At 40.0% G+C, this 13,373-nt stretch overlaps 1 protein-coding gene and 1 long non-coding RNA gene across 7 annotated transcripts in view; one reads left to right on the top strand and one right to left on the bottom strand.

Moving 5' to 3' along the window:
* Positions 1-13,373, top strand: part of PTPRO (protein tyrosine phosphatase receptor type O) — a 281,730-nt gene that overhangs the window by 192,611 nt on the left and 75,746 nt on the right. For all 3 annotated transcript variants that reach the window (XM_033222766.1, XM_033222763.1, XM_033222765.1), the window contains exons 8-11: positions 3,067-3,187; positions 4,679-4,872; positions 8,060-8,171; positions 12,777-12,928. In XM_033222766.1, coding sequence (XP_033078657.1) covers positions 3,067-3,187; positions 4,679-4,872; positions 8,060-8,171; positions 12,777-12,928 — 579 coding nt within the window. The remainder of the gene's footprint in view (positions 1-3,066; positions 3,188-4,678; positions 4,873-8,059; positions 8,172-12,776; positions 12,929-13,373) is intronic.
* Positions 1-13,373, bottom strand: part of LOC117090454 — a 94,276-nt gene that overhangs the window by 22,492 nt on the left and 58,411 nt on the right. For 2 of the 4 annotated variants that reach the window (XR_004440017.1, XR_004440015.1), the window contains exon 3: positions 9,795-9,936. This is a non-coding gene — a long non-coding RNA (uncharacterized LOC117090454). Of the gene's footprint in view, positions 1-1,263; positions 1,343-7,075; positions 7,694-9,794; positions 9,937-13,373 lie in introns of those variants that run through there. The other 2 variants (XR_004440014.1, XR_004440016.1) reach the window with 2 other exon arrangements.

Below are 13,373 nucleotides of genomic sequence, written 5' to 3'. Positions count from 1 at the left end.
GAGTCAGGGTTTCACCATGTTGGCCAGGCTGGTCTCGAATTCCCAACCTCAGGTGATCTACCCGGCTCAGCCTCCCAAAGTGCTGGGATTATAGGCGTGAGCCACTGCACCCGGCCTGGAGCAATGTTGATAATATAACACATTATGTGGTTCAATAGCATATTATTTATGTATATATGTTAGAAGAAGGCCTAGAATAATGCACATCAAAATGTCAGGATTTGTGGGAGGAGAACAAACAAAACTTCCAATTTACTTCATTTGTTCTTTTATTGGGTAAGCAATTTTTACAATAAGCATATATGTTTTATCATATAAAGTGTATTTTAAATAAATAAAATAATACTGCTTAGTTGTGGATAATATGCATCTTCTTATCATAGTTTGTCTCTTTAGAAAATTCTCTATCAGGCCGGGCATGGCAGTTCATGCATGCAATCCCAGCACTTTGGGAGGTCAAGACAGGAAAGGCGCTTGAGACCAGGAGTTTGAGACCAGCCTGGCCAACATAATGAAACCCTGTCTCTACTAGAAACACAAAAATAAGCTGAGCATGATGGCGCACACCTGTAATTCCAGATACTTGGGTAGCTGAAGCACAAGAATCACTTGAACCCAGGAGGCAGAGGTTGCAGTGAGCCAAGATCGTGCCACTGCACTCCAGCTTGGGCAACAGAGTGACAGAGCAAGACTCTGTCTCAAAAAGAAAGAAAAGAGAAGAAAGAAAGAGAGAAAGAGAGGAAGAAAGGAAAGAAAGAAAAAAAGAAAAAGAAAGAGAGAAAGAAAGAAAAGAAAGAAGAAAGAAAGAAAGAAAGAAAGAAAGAAAGAAAGAAAAGAGAAAGAAAAGAAAGAAAGAAAGAAAGAAAGAAAAAAGAAAGAAAGGAAGGAAGGAAGGAAGGAAGGAAAATTCTCTATCAGATGAAGAGATCTAGTTGACTAAATCTGCCTATATGGCTTCCAGCAGAATTAAAAATCTAAAAGTTGTGCAAGATACCCTGATATGAAAGAATATAAATAGGAAAGAAAGAATGAAAATGCCAATTTATTAATTCAATGTAATCTTATTTTGTTCAAGCCAGTGGAAAGTAAATTTTGGTATATGGCTCCTTTTACTTACATGTAGAGCAAGTTGTACCAATTCAGATTACATAATTTCTACTGTGTATAATCAGTTTCCAGTGTGGAAAGGTTTAAAATTCATATCATATCACCAGTTCTATATTAATCCTTAAAATCTTAATGAGACTCCAAAAAACACCTTACAGCATAGATAAGCTATAAACAACATTGTTCTCCATGGATTCATGTTCCTTATTGGAGCGATTCCACAATTTTATGTATCCTAGAGGTCAAAAAGTTAATAAGATGAATAAAGGTTAGTATTTATTGATACTCGGTTTAAACATTCTCAAACTCTATGAGGTATATAATTTTATTACCTATATTTTAGCAACGAAGTAACCAAGGCAAGAATTTTCAATAAATTGTAAAGCATAAATAAACCCCCATGCTAATAATGAGCAGAGTCAGGATTTGATTCCAGGTAGTCTGAAAAAAGAATCTGTGTTCTTTCCACCAAGCAATACTGTCTTAAATATTAGAGACACTGAAGGTCAAAGCAGCACCTTAACCTTTTAGTTGAACGATCAATTATTATGCGTGCCAACATTCAACTTTAATAAATGCATTTTATTCATCTATATGTTCTCACTGTTTTTCTCTATATGGTATTTGTTATGTATCCAAATTTTTTTTAAAAGAGCAGGGCCAGGTGTGGTGGCTCACGCCTGTAATCCTAGCACTCTAGGAGGACCAGGCGGGCAGATCACCTTAGGTCAAGAATTCAAGACCAGCCTGGCCAACATGGTGAAACCCTGTCTCCACTAAAAATACAAAAATTAGCTGGGCGCGGTGGTGTGCAACTGTAATCACAGCTACTCAGGAGCCTGAGTCAGGAGAATCGCTTGAACCTGGGAGGTGGAGGTTGCAGTGAGCCGAGATTGCACCACTTCACTCCAGCCTGGGCGACAGAGCAAGACTCCGTCTCAAGAAAAAAAAAAAAAAGAACAGTAAAGAAGGTCTCATCTAAATGAGAAGTGTTCTCTACAGTATTATTTTAGGGGACTACAACAGCCTGGCAGGGTGCTTACCAGGACATCTCGATGCTTAGCACAGTGACCTGCCCATAGTGTAGATTAGAGATCCCAGCACTAGGCTTCCAGTCCCAACACTGTATCTAAATATATGACCTTGGCCATTTTCTGGCTTTACTACATTTATTAAATGAGCACTTTGGACTAGGTCATCTCTAAGGTCATTTCCATTTCTTTTCTTTTCTTTTTTTTTTTTTGAGAGCTTGTTTCACTCTGTTTCCCAGGCTGGAGTGCAGTGGCATGATCTTGGCTCACTGCAACCTCCGCCTCCTGGGTTCAAGCAATTCTTCTACCCCAGTCTCCTGAGTAGCTGAGATTACAGGCACCCGCCACCATGCCCGGCTAATTTTCTTTGTATTTTAGTAGAGACAGGGTTTCACCATGTTCATCAGGCTGGTCTTGAACTCCTGACTTCAAATGATCTGCCTGCCTTGCCCCCCCAAAGTGCTGGGATTACACACGTGAGTCACTATGCCCAGCGGTCATTTCCATTTCTATAATTAGATATTATATGCTTCTAAGTGACAGGAGACTAAAGACATTTCTGTACTGATATTTGCATGTAATCAGCTGACACTACAATTTAGAATGTCAGACTATCCTCATGGCATTGCTGATTTGATTATGGTTAGAGGCTGATGTATCTCTAGTGTGCATAGTTACAATTGACATTGATGGGTATAAAGCAGTTCACAGGGCTTAGAATAGAAAAAATTTGAATCTTCTAGTTCCCTTCAAAGTTCACATAAACTATAAATCATTCTAATTTTGGAATCTGACAGCTTCAGTAAAGCCTTCTGGATTTCAAAGTCATCTGTGATTCCAAAAAGAGTCTCTGAATATTATTTCAGCCTCTGTGTAACATTCTGAAAGCCCACCTCTAAATAAATCTTATCGGGTGTTTGGTTTAAAGGTGAACTCAAGCAAACCTGTTATTGAAAATCTGGTTCCTGGTGCCCAGTACCAGGTGGTAATATACCTAAGGAAAGGCCCTTTGATTGGACCACCTTCAGATCCTGTGACATTTGCTATTGGTAAGTTGCTGGCCAAAAGAAGAATGAGTGACCTATATATATTAGGATACTGACTGGAGGGGTGCAATGTACAAGCTCAAATCATTATCATCATATTTGGAAAGCCTATCTTAGTTCATCCAATATGCTACCTTCAGAGTAATAAACAACTAGAATTGTATACTTGGAAAACATTCTTAATATTTATTACTTGTGGAAAAACTCAGAGGCAAACATACTTACTTTAGTTTTCAATGATTACACAACAAGAGTAAAGCTGTGTGCTGTGGCACACACCTACAGTTCCAGCTACTTGGGAGGCTGAGGTGGGAGGACTCCTTGAGCCCAGAAGTTGTTTTTTGTTGTTGTCGTTGTTGTTTTTGAGACAGAGTCTCGCTCTGTCACCCAGGTTGGAATGCAGTGGTGCGATCTCAGCTCACTGCAACTTCCGCCTCCCAGGTTCAAGCGATTCTCCTGCCTCAGCCTCCTGAGCAGCTGGGACCACAGGCACGTGCCACCACACCTGGCTAATTTTTTGTATTTTTAGAAGAGATGGGGTTTCACCATGTTAGCCAGGATGGTCTCGATCTCCTGACCTCATGATCTGCCCGTCTTGGCCTCCCAAAGTGCTGGGATTACAGGCATGAGCCACCACGCCTAGCCGAGCCCAGAAGTTGTAATCCAGCCTTGGTAACACAGCAGACCCTGTCTCAAAAAAAAAAAAAAAAAAAAAAGAAGAGAAAGAAAGAAGAAAGAGAGAGAGAAAGAAAGAAGGAAGGAAGGAAGGAAGATTGAAAGACGAAAGGAGGAAGGGAGCGGGGGAAGGGGGAGAGCAGGGGGAGTCAGGAAGGAAGAGGAGGAAGCAAGGAAGCGAGGAAGAAAGGAAGGAAGGAAGGGAGGGAGGGGGAGGAAGGAAGGAAGGAAGGAAGGAAGGGAGGAGGAAGGGAGGAAGGAAGGAAGGAGGGAGGAAGGGAGGGAGGGAGGGAGGAAGGGAGGGAGGAAGGGAGGGAGGAAGGGAGGGAGGAAGGAGGGAGGAAGGGAGGGAGGAGGAAGGAGGGAGGAAGGGAGGGAGGAAGGAAGGGAGGGAGGAAGGAAGGGAGGGAGGAAGGAAGGGAGGGAGGAAGGAAGGAGGGAGGAAGGAGGGAGGGAGGGGGAGGGAGGGAGGGAGGAGGGAGGGAGGGGGAGGGAGGGAGGAAGGAAGGGAGGGAGGGAGGAAGGAGGAAGGGAGGAGGAAGGGAGGAAGGGAGGAGGAAGGGAGGGAGGAAGGAAGGGAGGGAGGAAGGAAGGGAGGAGGAAGGGAGGGAGGGAGGGAGGAAGGAAGGAAGGAGGGAGGGAGGAGGGAGGGAGGGAGGAAGGAAGGGAGGGAGGGAGGGAGGGAGGGAGGGAGGGAGGAAGGGATTGTATCAGAAGAGTGAAAATTTGGGTCATTAAGTAGAAGTTTGAGGCCATCGCTTAGACAGTAAACATTCCTTCTTAACTTTATTTTTCTACCCTCTCCTCTCTTCTTTTTAGTTCCCACAGGAATAAAGGATTTAATGCTCTATCCCTTGGGTCCTACGGCAGTGGTTCTGAGCTGGACCAGACCTTATTTAGGCGTGTTCAGAAAATACGTGGTTGAAATGTTTTATTTCAACCCTGCTACAATGACATCAGAGTGGACAACCTACTATGAAATAGCAGCAACTGTCTCCTTAACTGCATCCGTGGTAATCTTCCCTTTCCTATGGGAACAGGCAAGCCTTTATGTACCAAATGTATCTTTAAAAAATTATCTATAAATTTGATTATTTTGTAAATACACATAGTGTGTTAGTTCATTTTCACGTTGCTGATAAAGAAACACCCACGACTGAGCAATTTACAAAAGAAAGAAGTTTAATTGGACTTACAGTTCCACGTGGCTGGGGAAGCCTCACAATCATGACAGAAGGCAAGGAACAGCAAGTCACGTCTTACACAGATGGCAGCAAGCGAAGAGAGCTTGTGCAGGAAAACTCTGTCTTATAATAACCATCAGATCTCATGAGACTTAGTATCACAACAACGGCATGGGAAAGACATGCCCCCATGATTCAGTTACTTCCCACCAGGTCCCTCCCACAACAAGTGGGAATTCAAGATAAGATTTGGGTGGGAACACAACCAAACCAGATTATTCTTCCCTTTGTCCCTCTGAAATCTCATGTCCTCACATTTCAAAACCAACCATGCCTTCCCAACAGTCCTGAAAAGTCTTAACTAATTAACTCGAAAGTGCACAGTCAAAAGTCTCATCTGAGACAAGGCAAGTCCCTTCCGCCTAGGAGTCTGTAAAATCAAAACCAAGTTAGTTACTTCCTAGATACATTCGGGGTACAGGCATTGATACAGCTGTTCCAAATGGGAAACATTGACCAAAACAAAGAGGCTACAGGCCCTATGCAACTCCAAAATCCAGTGGGACAGTCAAATCTCAAAGCTCCAAAATCATCTCCTTTGACTCTATGTCTCATATCCAGGTCATGCTGATGCAACAGGTGCGTTCCCATGGTCTATGGGCAGTTCCACTCCTGTGGCTTTGCAGCATATAACCCCCCTCCTGGCTGCATTCACAGGCTGGCATTGAGTGTCTGCAGCTTTTCCAGGTGCACAGTGCAAGCTGTCAGTGGGTCTACCACTCTGGGGTCTGGAGGATGGCGGCCCTCTTCTCACAGCTCCACTAGGCAGTACCCCAGTAGGGACTCTGTGTGGGGTCTCTGGCCCCACGTTTCCCTTCTACATTGCCCTAGCAGAGGTTCTCCATGAGGGCCCTGCGCTGCTGCAGCAAACTTTTGCCTGGGCATCCAAGTGTGTTCATACATTTTCTGAAATCTAAGTGGAGGTTCCCAAACCTCAATTCTTGACTCCTGTGCACCCACAGGCTCAACACCACATGGAAGCTGCCAAGGCTTGGGGTTTGCACCCTCTGAAGCCACTACCTGATCTCTACGTTGGCCCCTTTCACCCATGGCTGGGATGCAGGGCATCAAGTCCCTAGGCTGCACAAAGCACAGGGACCCTGGGCCTGGGCCACGAAACCACTTTTTCTTCCTAGGCCTCCAGGCCTGTGATGGGAGGGGCTTCCATGAAGACCTCTGACCTGACCTGGAGACATTTTTCCCATTGTCTTGGGGATTAACATTCAGCTCCTCATTATTTATTCAAATTTCTGCAGCCAACTTGAATTTCTCCTCAGAAAATTGGATTTTCTTTTCTATCACATTGTCAAGTTGCAAATTAACTTTTATGCTCTGTTTACCTTTTAAAACTGAAAGCCTTTAACAGCACCAAGTCACCTCTTGAATGCTTTGCTGCTTAGAAATTTATTCTGCCAGATACCCTAAATCATCTCTCTTAAGTTCAAAGTTCCAAAATCCCTAAGGGAGGCACAAAATGCTGCCAGTCTCTTTGCTAAAATATAACAAGAATCACCTTTGCTCCAGCTCCTAACAAGTTCTTCATCCCTATCTGAGACCACCTCAGCCTAGATTTCATTGTCCATATCATTATCAGCATTTTGGTCAAAGCCATTCAACAAGTCTCTAGGGAGTTCCAAACTTTCCCACATTTTCCTGTCTTCTGAGCCCTCCAGACTATTCCAACCTCTGCCTGTTACCCAGTTCCAAAGTCACTTCCACATTTTTGGGTATCTTCTCAGCAGCACCCCACTCTCAGTACCAATTTACTGTATTAGTTCATTTTCATGCTGCTCACAAAGACATATACAAGACTGGGCAATTTACAAAAGAAGGAGGTTTAATAGGGTTTACAGTTCCACGTGGCTGGGGAAGCCCCACAATCATGGCAGAAGGCAAAGAGGAGCAAGTCATGTCTTACATGGATGGTACCAAGGGAGAGAGCTTGTGCAGGAAAACGCCCCCTTATAATGACCATCAGATCTAATGAGACTTACTCACTATCATCAGAACAGCACGGAAAAGACCTGCCCCCATGATTCAGTTACCTCCCACCAGCTCCCTCCCACAACACGTGGGGAATTCAAGATGAGATTTGGGTGGGGATACAGCCAAACCATATCAGATAGGTATGGCTATTTTCAAGGTTTTTTCGTTGTTTTTGCTTTTAGGTTTTGAGATTCTCTTTTGTTTCGAGAGGGAGGGAAAGAGATAATTGTGTGAAGCTAGCAGTCTTCTCTAATTGAATGTATTTGTTAATCAACATTTTTTCCTAAGCACAGAATAGAGCAATCAAGTGCTTATTGCTTCTCTCAGATCCTGGGGAGGAACACAAAGAGATTTCCCTTTAGTATTCAATAGTTAGTTTGACACTGCCTAATTTTAATGATGCCTCTTCATGGCATCCACAGATCAGTTAAATACCTCTAATGTCAGGCTTTTAGAGGATGGTTTTTAAGAAAACAGGTAAAAATTGCTCTTTCTGAAATTGAGATAATTTTGAAAAGTGTAGATTACCCATGGGCTATTCACAAAGTACACAGTTGCTCTCTACCCAGTTGAAGACTCTGAAGGACTCCTGTTCATGGTTTACCTTGAAAAAACACCAAGTTGTGAGAGGTTACTTGTCTTAGAAATGGGGAGAAATGTATGTACAGTCACTTATAAATAAGCACTATTTCATGTGTGTAATGTTATGAAATTGCAAAATGAAACAAATATTGGAAATCTGTGGCTGTATATCTTTAAATCACTTTTTAAAATTTATATTTTTGTATTTTACTTTATATCTCATTTCATTCTAGAAAGAATATTTTATTATAGTAAATTTAGGAACTACAAAAAGACAATATAAAGGAAAATTAAAATTACTCATTAAATTTTTATGAAAGTAACTCTACTCCGAAAATAGTACTCTCTCCCACAGTCTTTTGTCTCCTTGCTTGCTTTTCTCATTCAGAGAATAGCTAATCTGCTACCAGCATGGTACTACAACTTCCGGGTTACCATGGTGACGTGGGGAGATCCAGAATTGAGCTGCTGTGACAGCTCTACCATCAGCTTCATAACAGGTGAGGCGTATGTGGGGAATGGTTCCACGAGGAGGGAGCATTATCATGAGGAGTTATCAAGCTTCCAAATCTCTAGAAAGTGCCAGTCATTCACCCAGCACTGGTGAACATCAGTTTCATGGGAGATAATATTGATTCTGATCATTCATTATTTTGTTTAGTTGATAATCTTTAAAAATCAAAATACCATTTTTATTCTGAGTTACCACCATTGACTTATTTTATTCTGAGGCACTGACCTTGATTTATGTACTCCCCAGCTGGGATTGATTAGAATAGAGATATGGCAGGCACAGCCATCAGCTTCACACTGCACAGTCAATTGATTTTACCTATATGATTATTATATTTGTTAGAGTGCCCCCACTTTCTTATTAATTAAGCCATTTTTAAAGTCATAGGCTGACTGCAGTAGGGTCCATTGTGGAAATTAAAAAATAGGGTTTAGAGACAGATAGATCTGGATTTGAATAGACCCTCCCACACACCACATATAACCTTGAGCACGTTAACGTTTCTAAACCTGTTTTTTTTAATGTGGAAAATGAGGATGATAATAGTATCAGTTGTCTGTTATTACAACTTCATTATTATATAAGCTACTTTGCAAAATACATGGCACAAAGTTTAAGCACTTAAAAAACGATTAGTCTTAGATCCTCGGAAACCTTAAATTATGTAGTTGCACCATCAGTAGTCAGAGATAGCAGTGAAAAGGGGAAATTCATCAAAGAAACACTAATCTTTGTTGTTTGAACTAAGACGTTTCAAGAAACTTTTATCAAACGACAAGGTTGTAATTACAGTTGTCCTGAGAAAACAGAGGAGAAAAATACTGCTTAGAAGAATAATTTTGGCAAACAGTTTCCTCAGTGGACATCTAGTTAACTCTGTTGAAATTTATCAGTGAAAAAAATTGGAAAGAAATCAATCATCTGTGAATTCTTACACAATTAACTTCCATAAGCATGTCTCTTTTCTCTACTAGCCAATATCCAGAGCACCTTTTGTTCCAGATTTTAATAGTAATATTAGAGCATAAAAGTGAAAGAATACCCAAAAAGGAGAAAATAGCAATTACTTGGCAAGTGCTGTGTTAGGCGTTTACCTATATTGATAATCACATATTTAATTATAATTAAACTTCACTGTATCAATAATTCTTATAATTTAACTATACTGATATAAACGTTCTGAGAACGCTCTTTCCTTCTCACCACGACAGTTGTCTGGAAAAAGCCCAGATGTAACATCTCAACCTGGGACTGCTCATTTCTAGCTGTCAAACTTTGAGCAAATTATCTTAATGATTCTGGGCTTCTATTTTCTCACAGGTAGAACCCCCTAAAATGTCAGCTACATAGGCTCTAAAGCCTACTTGGAGACAACTGGGTAGCAGAGCAAAACTTAATATATTGAACACCACCTTGACAGTCTTTGCACTGTCTCTTAAGGGGGGCAAAAGAAATGAAATATTAATAGGATTTGGCTTTCTGGCTCGAGTGATTTAAAGTATGCCTTTCAAGATGGGAAACTGACTAGGATTCGGCATACTTCATAACAGTTTAAATGGATATAGCAAGCCTAGATTCATAAACTATGGTTAATAAACAAGCTACTTACCTGGTAAGCAGTCTGTTGTCTCCAATGTATTGATGTTGACGATTTTCTATCTTTTCCTGGGTCAAATAAATAAATGATGCCGAACCAGCAGTCTGTAGGTATTGTCTGAGCATAGTGACAGAGATGGTCTCAATTCTCACATCTATAAAATGGGTATAATAATAATAAATGAATAATAACAAATATCTCACAGTATGTGTGAGAATTAAATCATGTAACATAAGTCACTATTATAATATATATGATAGATTATTATCATGTTTATACTTATTTTTTAAACCAGTTGAAAATTCTAGTAGGCTTTTTTTTTAATCTTCTTTTTTTTACATTTTACTTTAAATTCTGGGATGCATGTACAGAACATGCAGGTTTGTTACATAGATATACATATGCCATGGTGGTTTGCTGCACCTATCAACCTGTCATCTAGGTTTTCAGCCCCTCATACATTAGGTATTTGTCCTAATGCTCTCCCTCCCTTTGCCCTCCACCCCCGACAGGCCTTATATAATGCTAATACTTATAACAAACATTCGTAACTAGCTATGCTTTCAAAAATAAGTATTCACTGAAGAATTTGTAATATATAAAGTAAAAACGCATGTGTGTGATGTTTTTTACCTTCTTATTTAAAGCAAATAAGAATCTCATGCTTAACTCTCCTATGCTTTAATTTTCCAAATTGTGTGGTATAAAAGGAAATAAGAACAAAATATTTGAATTAGGTGTGATTTATTAGGCACTCAAGTATACCGTCTTTGTTAGGCAATTCAGTTGACTAGCCCTCAATCGTAGTAATTATGCTGAGGGGCCAAATTATTATTAAACAAATAGTGACATCTTGTGGCCTTCCAGCAATATGCTAGGTTTTAAAGCAACAACATGGAAATAAAAATCTGACATGTTGAGAGGAAAGATACATACTTCTGGGTTTGCAATTTTAAAGATGTTTCTTTTCCTCACTAAAATTGGAACATGAGACAATATCCTTCGAAGAAATATATGCATAGGTTCTTGTACATGATGAAATATGTTGGAATATATTAGGAGGTTATAAAGAAGCCAAGGTTATTTTCCTTTAGTAGAATATTCTGAAATATTATGTAGATTTGTGTTGTTAGATGAATTGTTGATCTTTCAAGATTTTATTGCTAAGCATGCTATATAAATGCTACTCCTATTTCACATGAAACAGAAATGCATTTTTACTTTATATATTACAAATTCTTCAGTGAATATTTTTGAAAGCATAGCTAGTTATGAATGTTTGTTGTAAGTATTAGCATCATATTAGGAGAAATGATGCTTTATAGAAATTTTCCAAAGATTTTAGTTGACATTGTGCTGTATCTCAGAATGGAACACCAACTGTCTTCAAACCAACATACACGTGGTATTTAAATTCAACTGCGTATTTGTTTTTTAAAATAATCAGAGTTAGCAGTTACTTTAAAAAGTATTTAAAATATGTTTTCAGAGCCTATATAGTATAAAGCTTGTGATGAATTCTCCTCCCTAGTTAGCAAATTTTTAATTTTTTTTTTTTTCTTTTTGGCTGGGCGTAGAAGCTCATGCCTGTAATCCCAGCACTTTGGGAGACCAAGATGGGCAGATTGCTTGAGCCAGGAGTTCGAGACCAGCCTAGGCAACATAGAAAGACCCCGGCTCTACAAAAAGTACAAAAATTAGCCGGGTATGTGGCTACAGGTACCTGTGGTCCTAGCTACTTGGTAAGCTGAGGCAGGAGGGATCCTTGAGCCTGGGAGGTCGAGGCTGCAGTGAGCCGACATTGTGCCACTGCACTACTGCTTGTGTGACAGAGTGAGACCCTGACTCAAAAATAAAAATAAAATAAATTAAAAGTAATTTTTTTTTTTTTTTTTTTTTTTTTTGAGACAGGGTCTTACTCTGTCACCCAGGCTGGAATGCAGTGGCAGGCTCATGGTTCACTGCAGCCTGGACCTCCTGGGCTCAAATAGTCCTACCCTCTCAGCCTCCCTAGTAGCTAGGACAACAGGGTGTGCCACCATGCCCGGCTGAATTTTATAATTTTTTGTAGAGATGGGGTTTTGCTATGTGGCCCAGGCTGGTCTCCAACTCCTGGACTGAAGCGATCCACCTACCTCAGCTTCCTGAAATGCAGGGATTACAGGCATTCCCTGCTTAAATTTTTGAAAATTTAAATGTGTAAGATGATAAAGTAGCAAGCTCAGTGTTAGAATTTAGCTTTGAGGCAGGAGAATGGCGTAAACCCGGGAGGCGGAGCTTGCAGTGAGCTGAGATCCGGCCACTGCACTCCAGCCCGGGCGACAGAGCAAGACTCCGTCTCAAAAAAAAAAAAAAAAAAACTTGTTCTTCCCTTCTTTCCTCTCTCACTACTTACTCAGCAGCATTTATTAAGAGCCTGTTTTATGCAAAGCACTGGGCTAGAACACTGTCAATAATAATGTCTTGTTATTTTATGGAAGTAACATTTGTCTTCTATCCTACTTGTAGTACTATGATCTTCTATCTTTCTACCCTTTTATCTTACTGTTCTTTATTCCCATAAACGTCTTTGCTGCAAGTAAATGAAAGAGACTTAGTTTACAGGACTCTAAGTTTTTTAATCCTATTTGAATAATAACTCCACTGATGCCTATTAATATTAATTGGTTGATGTAACAAATATACCCAAATAAGTGAACTTTTTAGGGATTTTGTAATGGTGAAATTTATATAAAAGACTTTGATATCCTCAGGTACAGATGGGTCTGGGTGTCTTGTATCTTAGATTTACAAGACGTGGGATCCCATAAAACAAGTGACCATCCTGTATCACCATCCTTCACTGTTAATGAGAGGTCCTGAAGTTACCAGGACTATCGTGTGCTGTGAATTCTAATTCGCTAAGTTGACTCTATGTAGGATTTCATGCTCTACTAGTAAGTAATTTATTTATCTGTCTATTATGCTAAATTGTGCCTTGTTTCTCCCTTGTAGCCCCAGTGGCTCCAGAAATCACTTCTGTGGAATATTTCAACAGTCTGTTATATATCAGTTGGACATATGGGGATGATACAACGGACTTGTCCCATTCTAGAATGCTTCACTGGATGGTTGTTGCAGAAGGAAAAAAGAAAATTAAAAAGAGTGTATGTTTCTTTGAATGCCAGTATTGGGTGTCTGTAAATTTAGTTTTATGAACTATTGAAAACCACTAAGCAATCATTTATTGACGCATCAAATGTTTGCATGCCAGTTGTCTGTTTTAGGCTCTGGAGATAAGACAGTGAACAAAAATTAAATTCTTCCTTTCATAGAGCTTACCATTTAATCTTTAACAATGAGCTGTAAGAGCTGCAACTATTGATTTCATTTATATTTAGAATTATGATTTCAGCTTTTCCTTCAGGATGCCAAACGTTTTCAAGAAAACTACAATTATCATATTTCCAATTTTTTCCCATATATCACCAACACCTAAAGATTTGGGGACTTTGAGACTACTGATTTCTTTTCTCCAAAATATGCTTTTTGATGTTTATTGATTAGGGTACATACTAAACTACTGTAATAAAGAAACAAACAAAAGAAGAG

The sequence above is a fragment of the Trachypithecus francoisi genome, unplaced genomic scaffold (assembly GCF_009764315.1).
Source record: "Trachypithecus francoisi isolate TF-2019V2 unplaced genomic scaffold, Tfra_2.0 Lachesis_group11, whole genome shotgun sequence".
NCBI classification, from domain to species: Eukaryota; Metazoa; Chordata; class Mammalia; order Primates; family Cercopithecidae; genus Trachypithecus; species Trachypithecus francoisi.
This window is presented reverse-complemented; position numbering and strand designations above follow the sequence as displayed.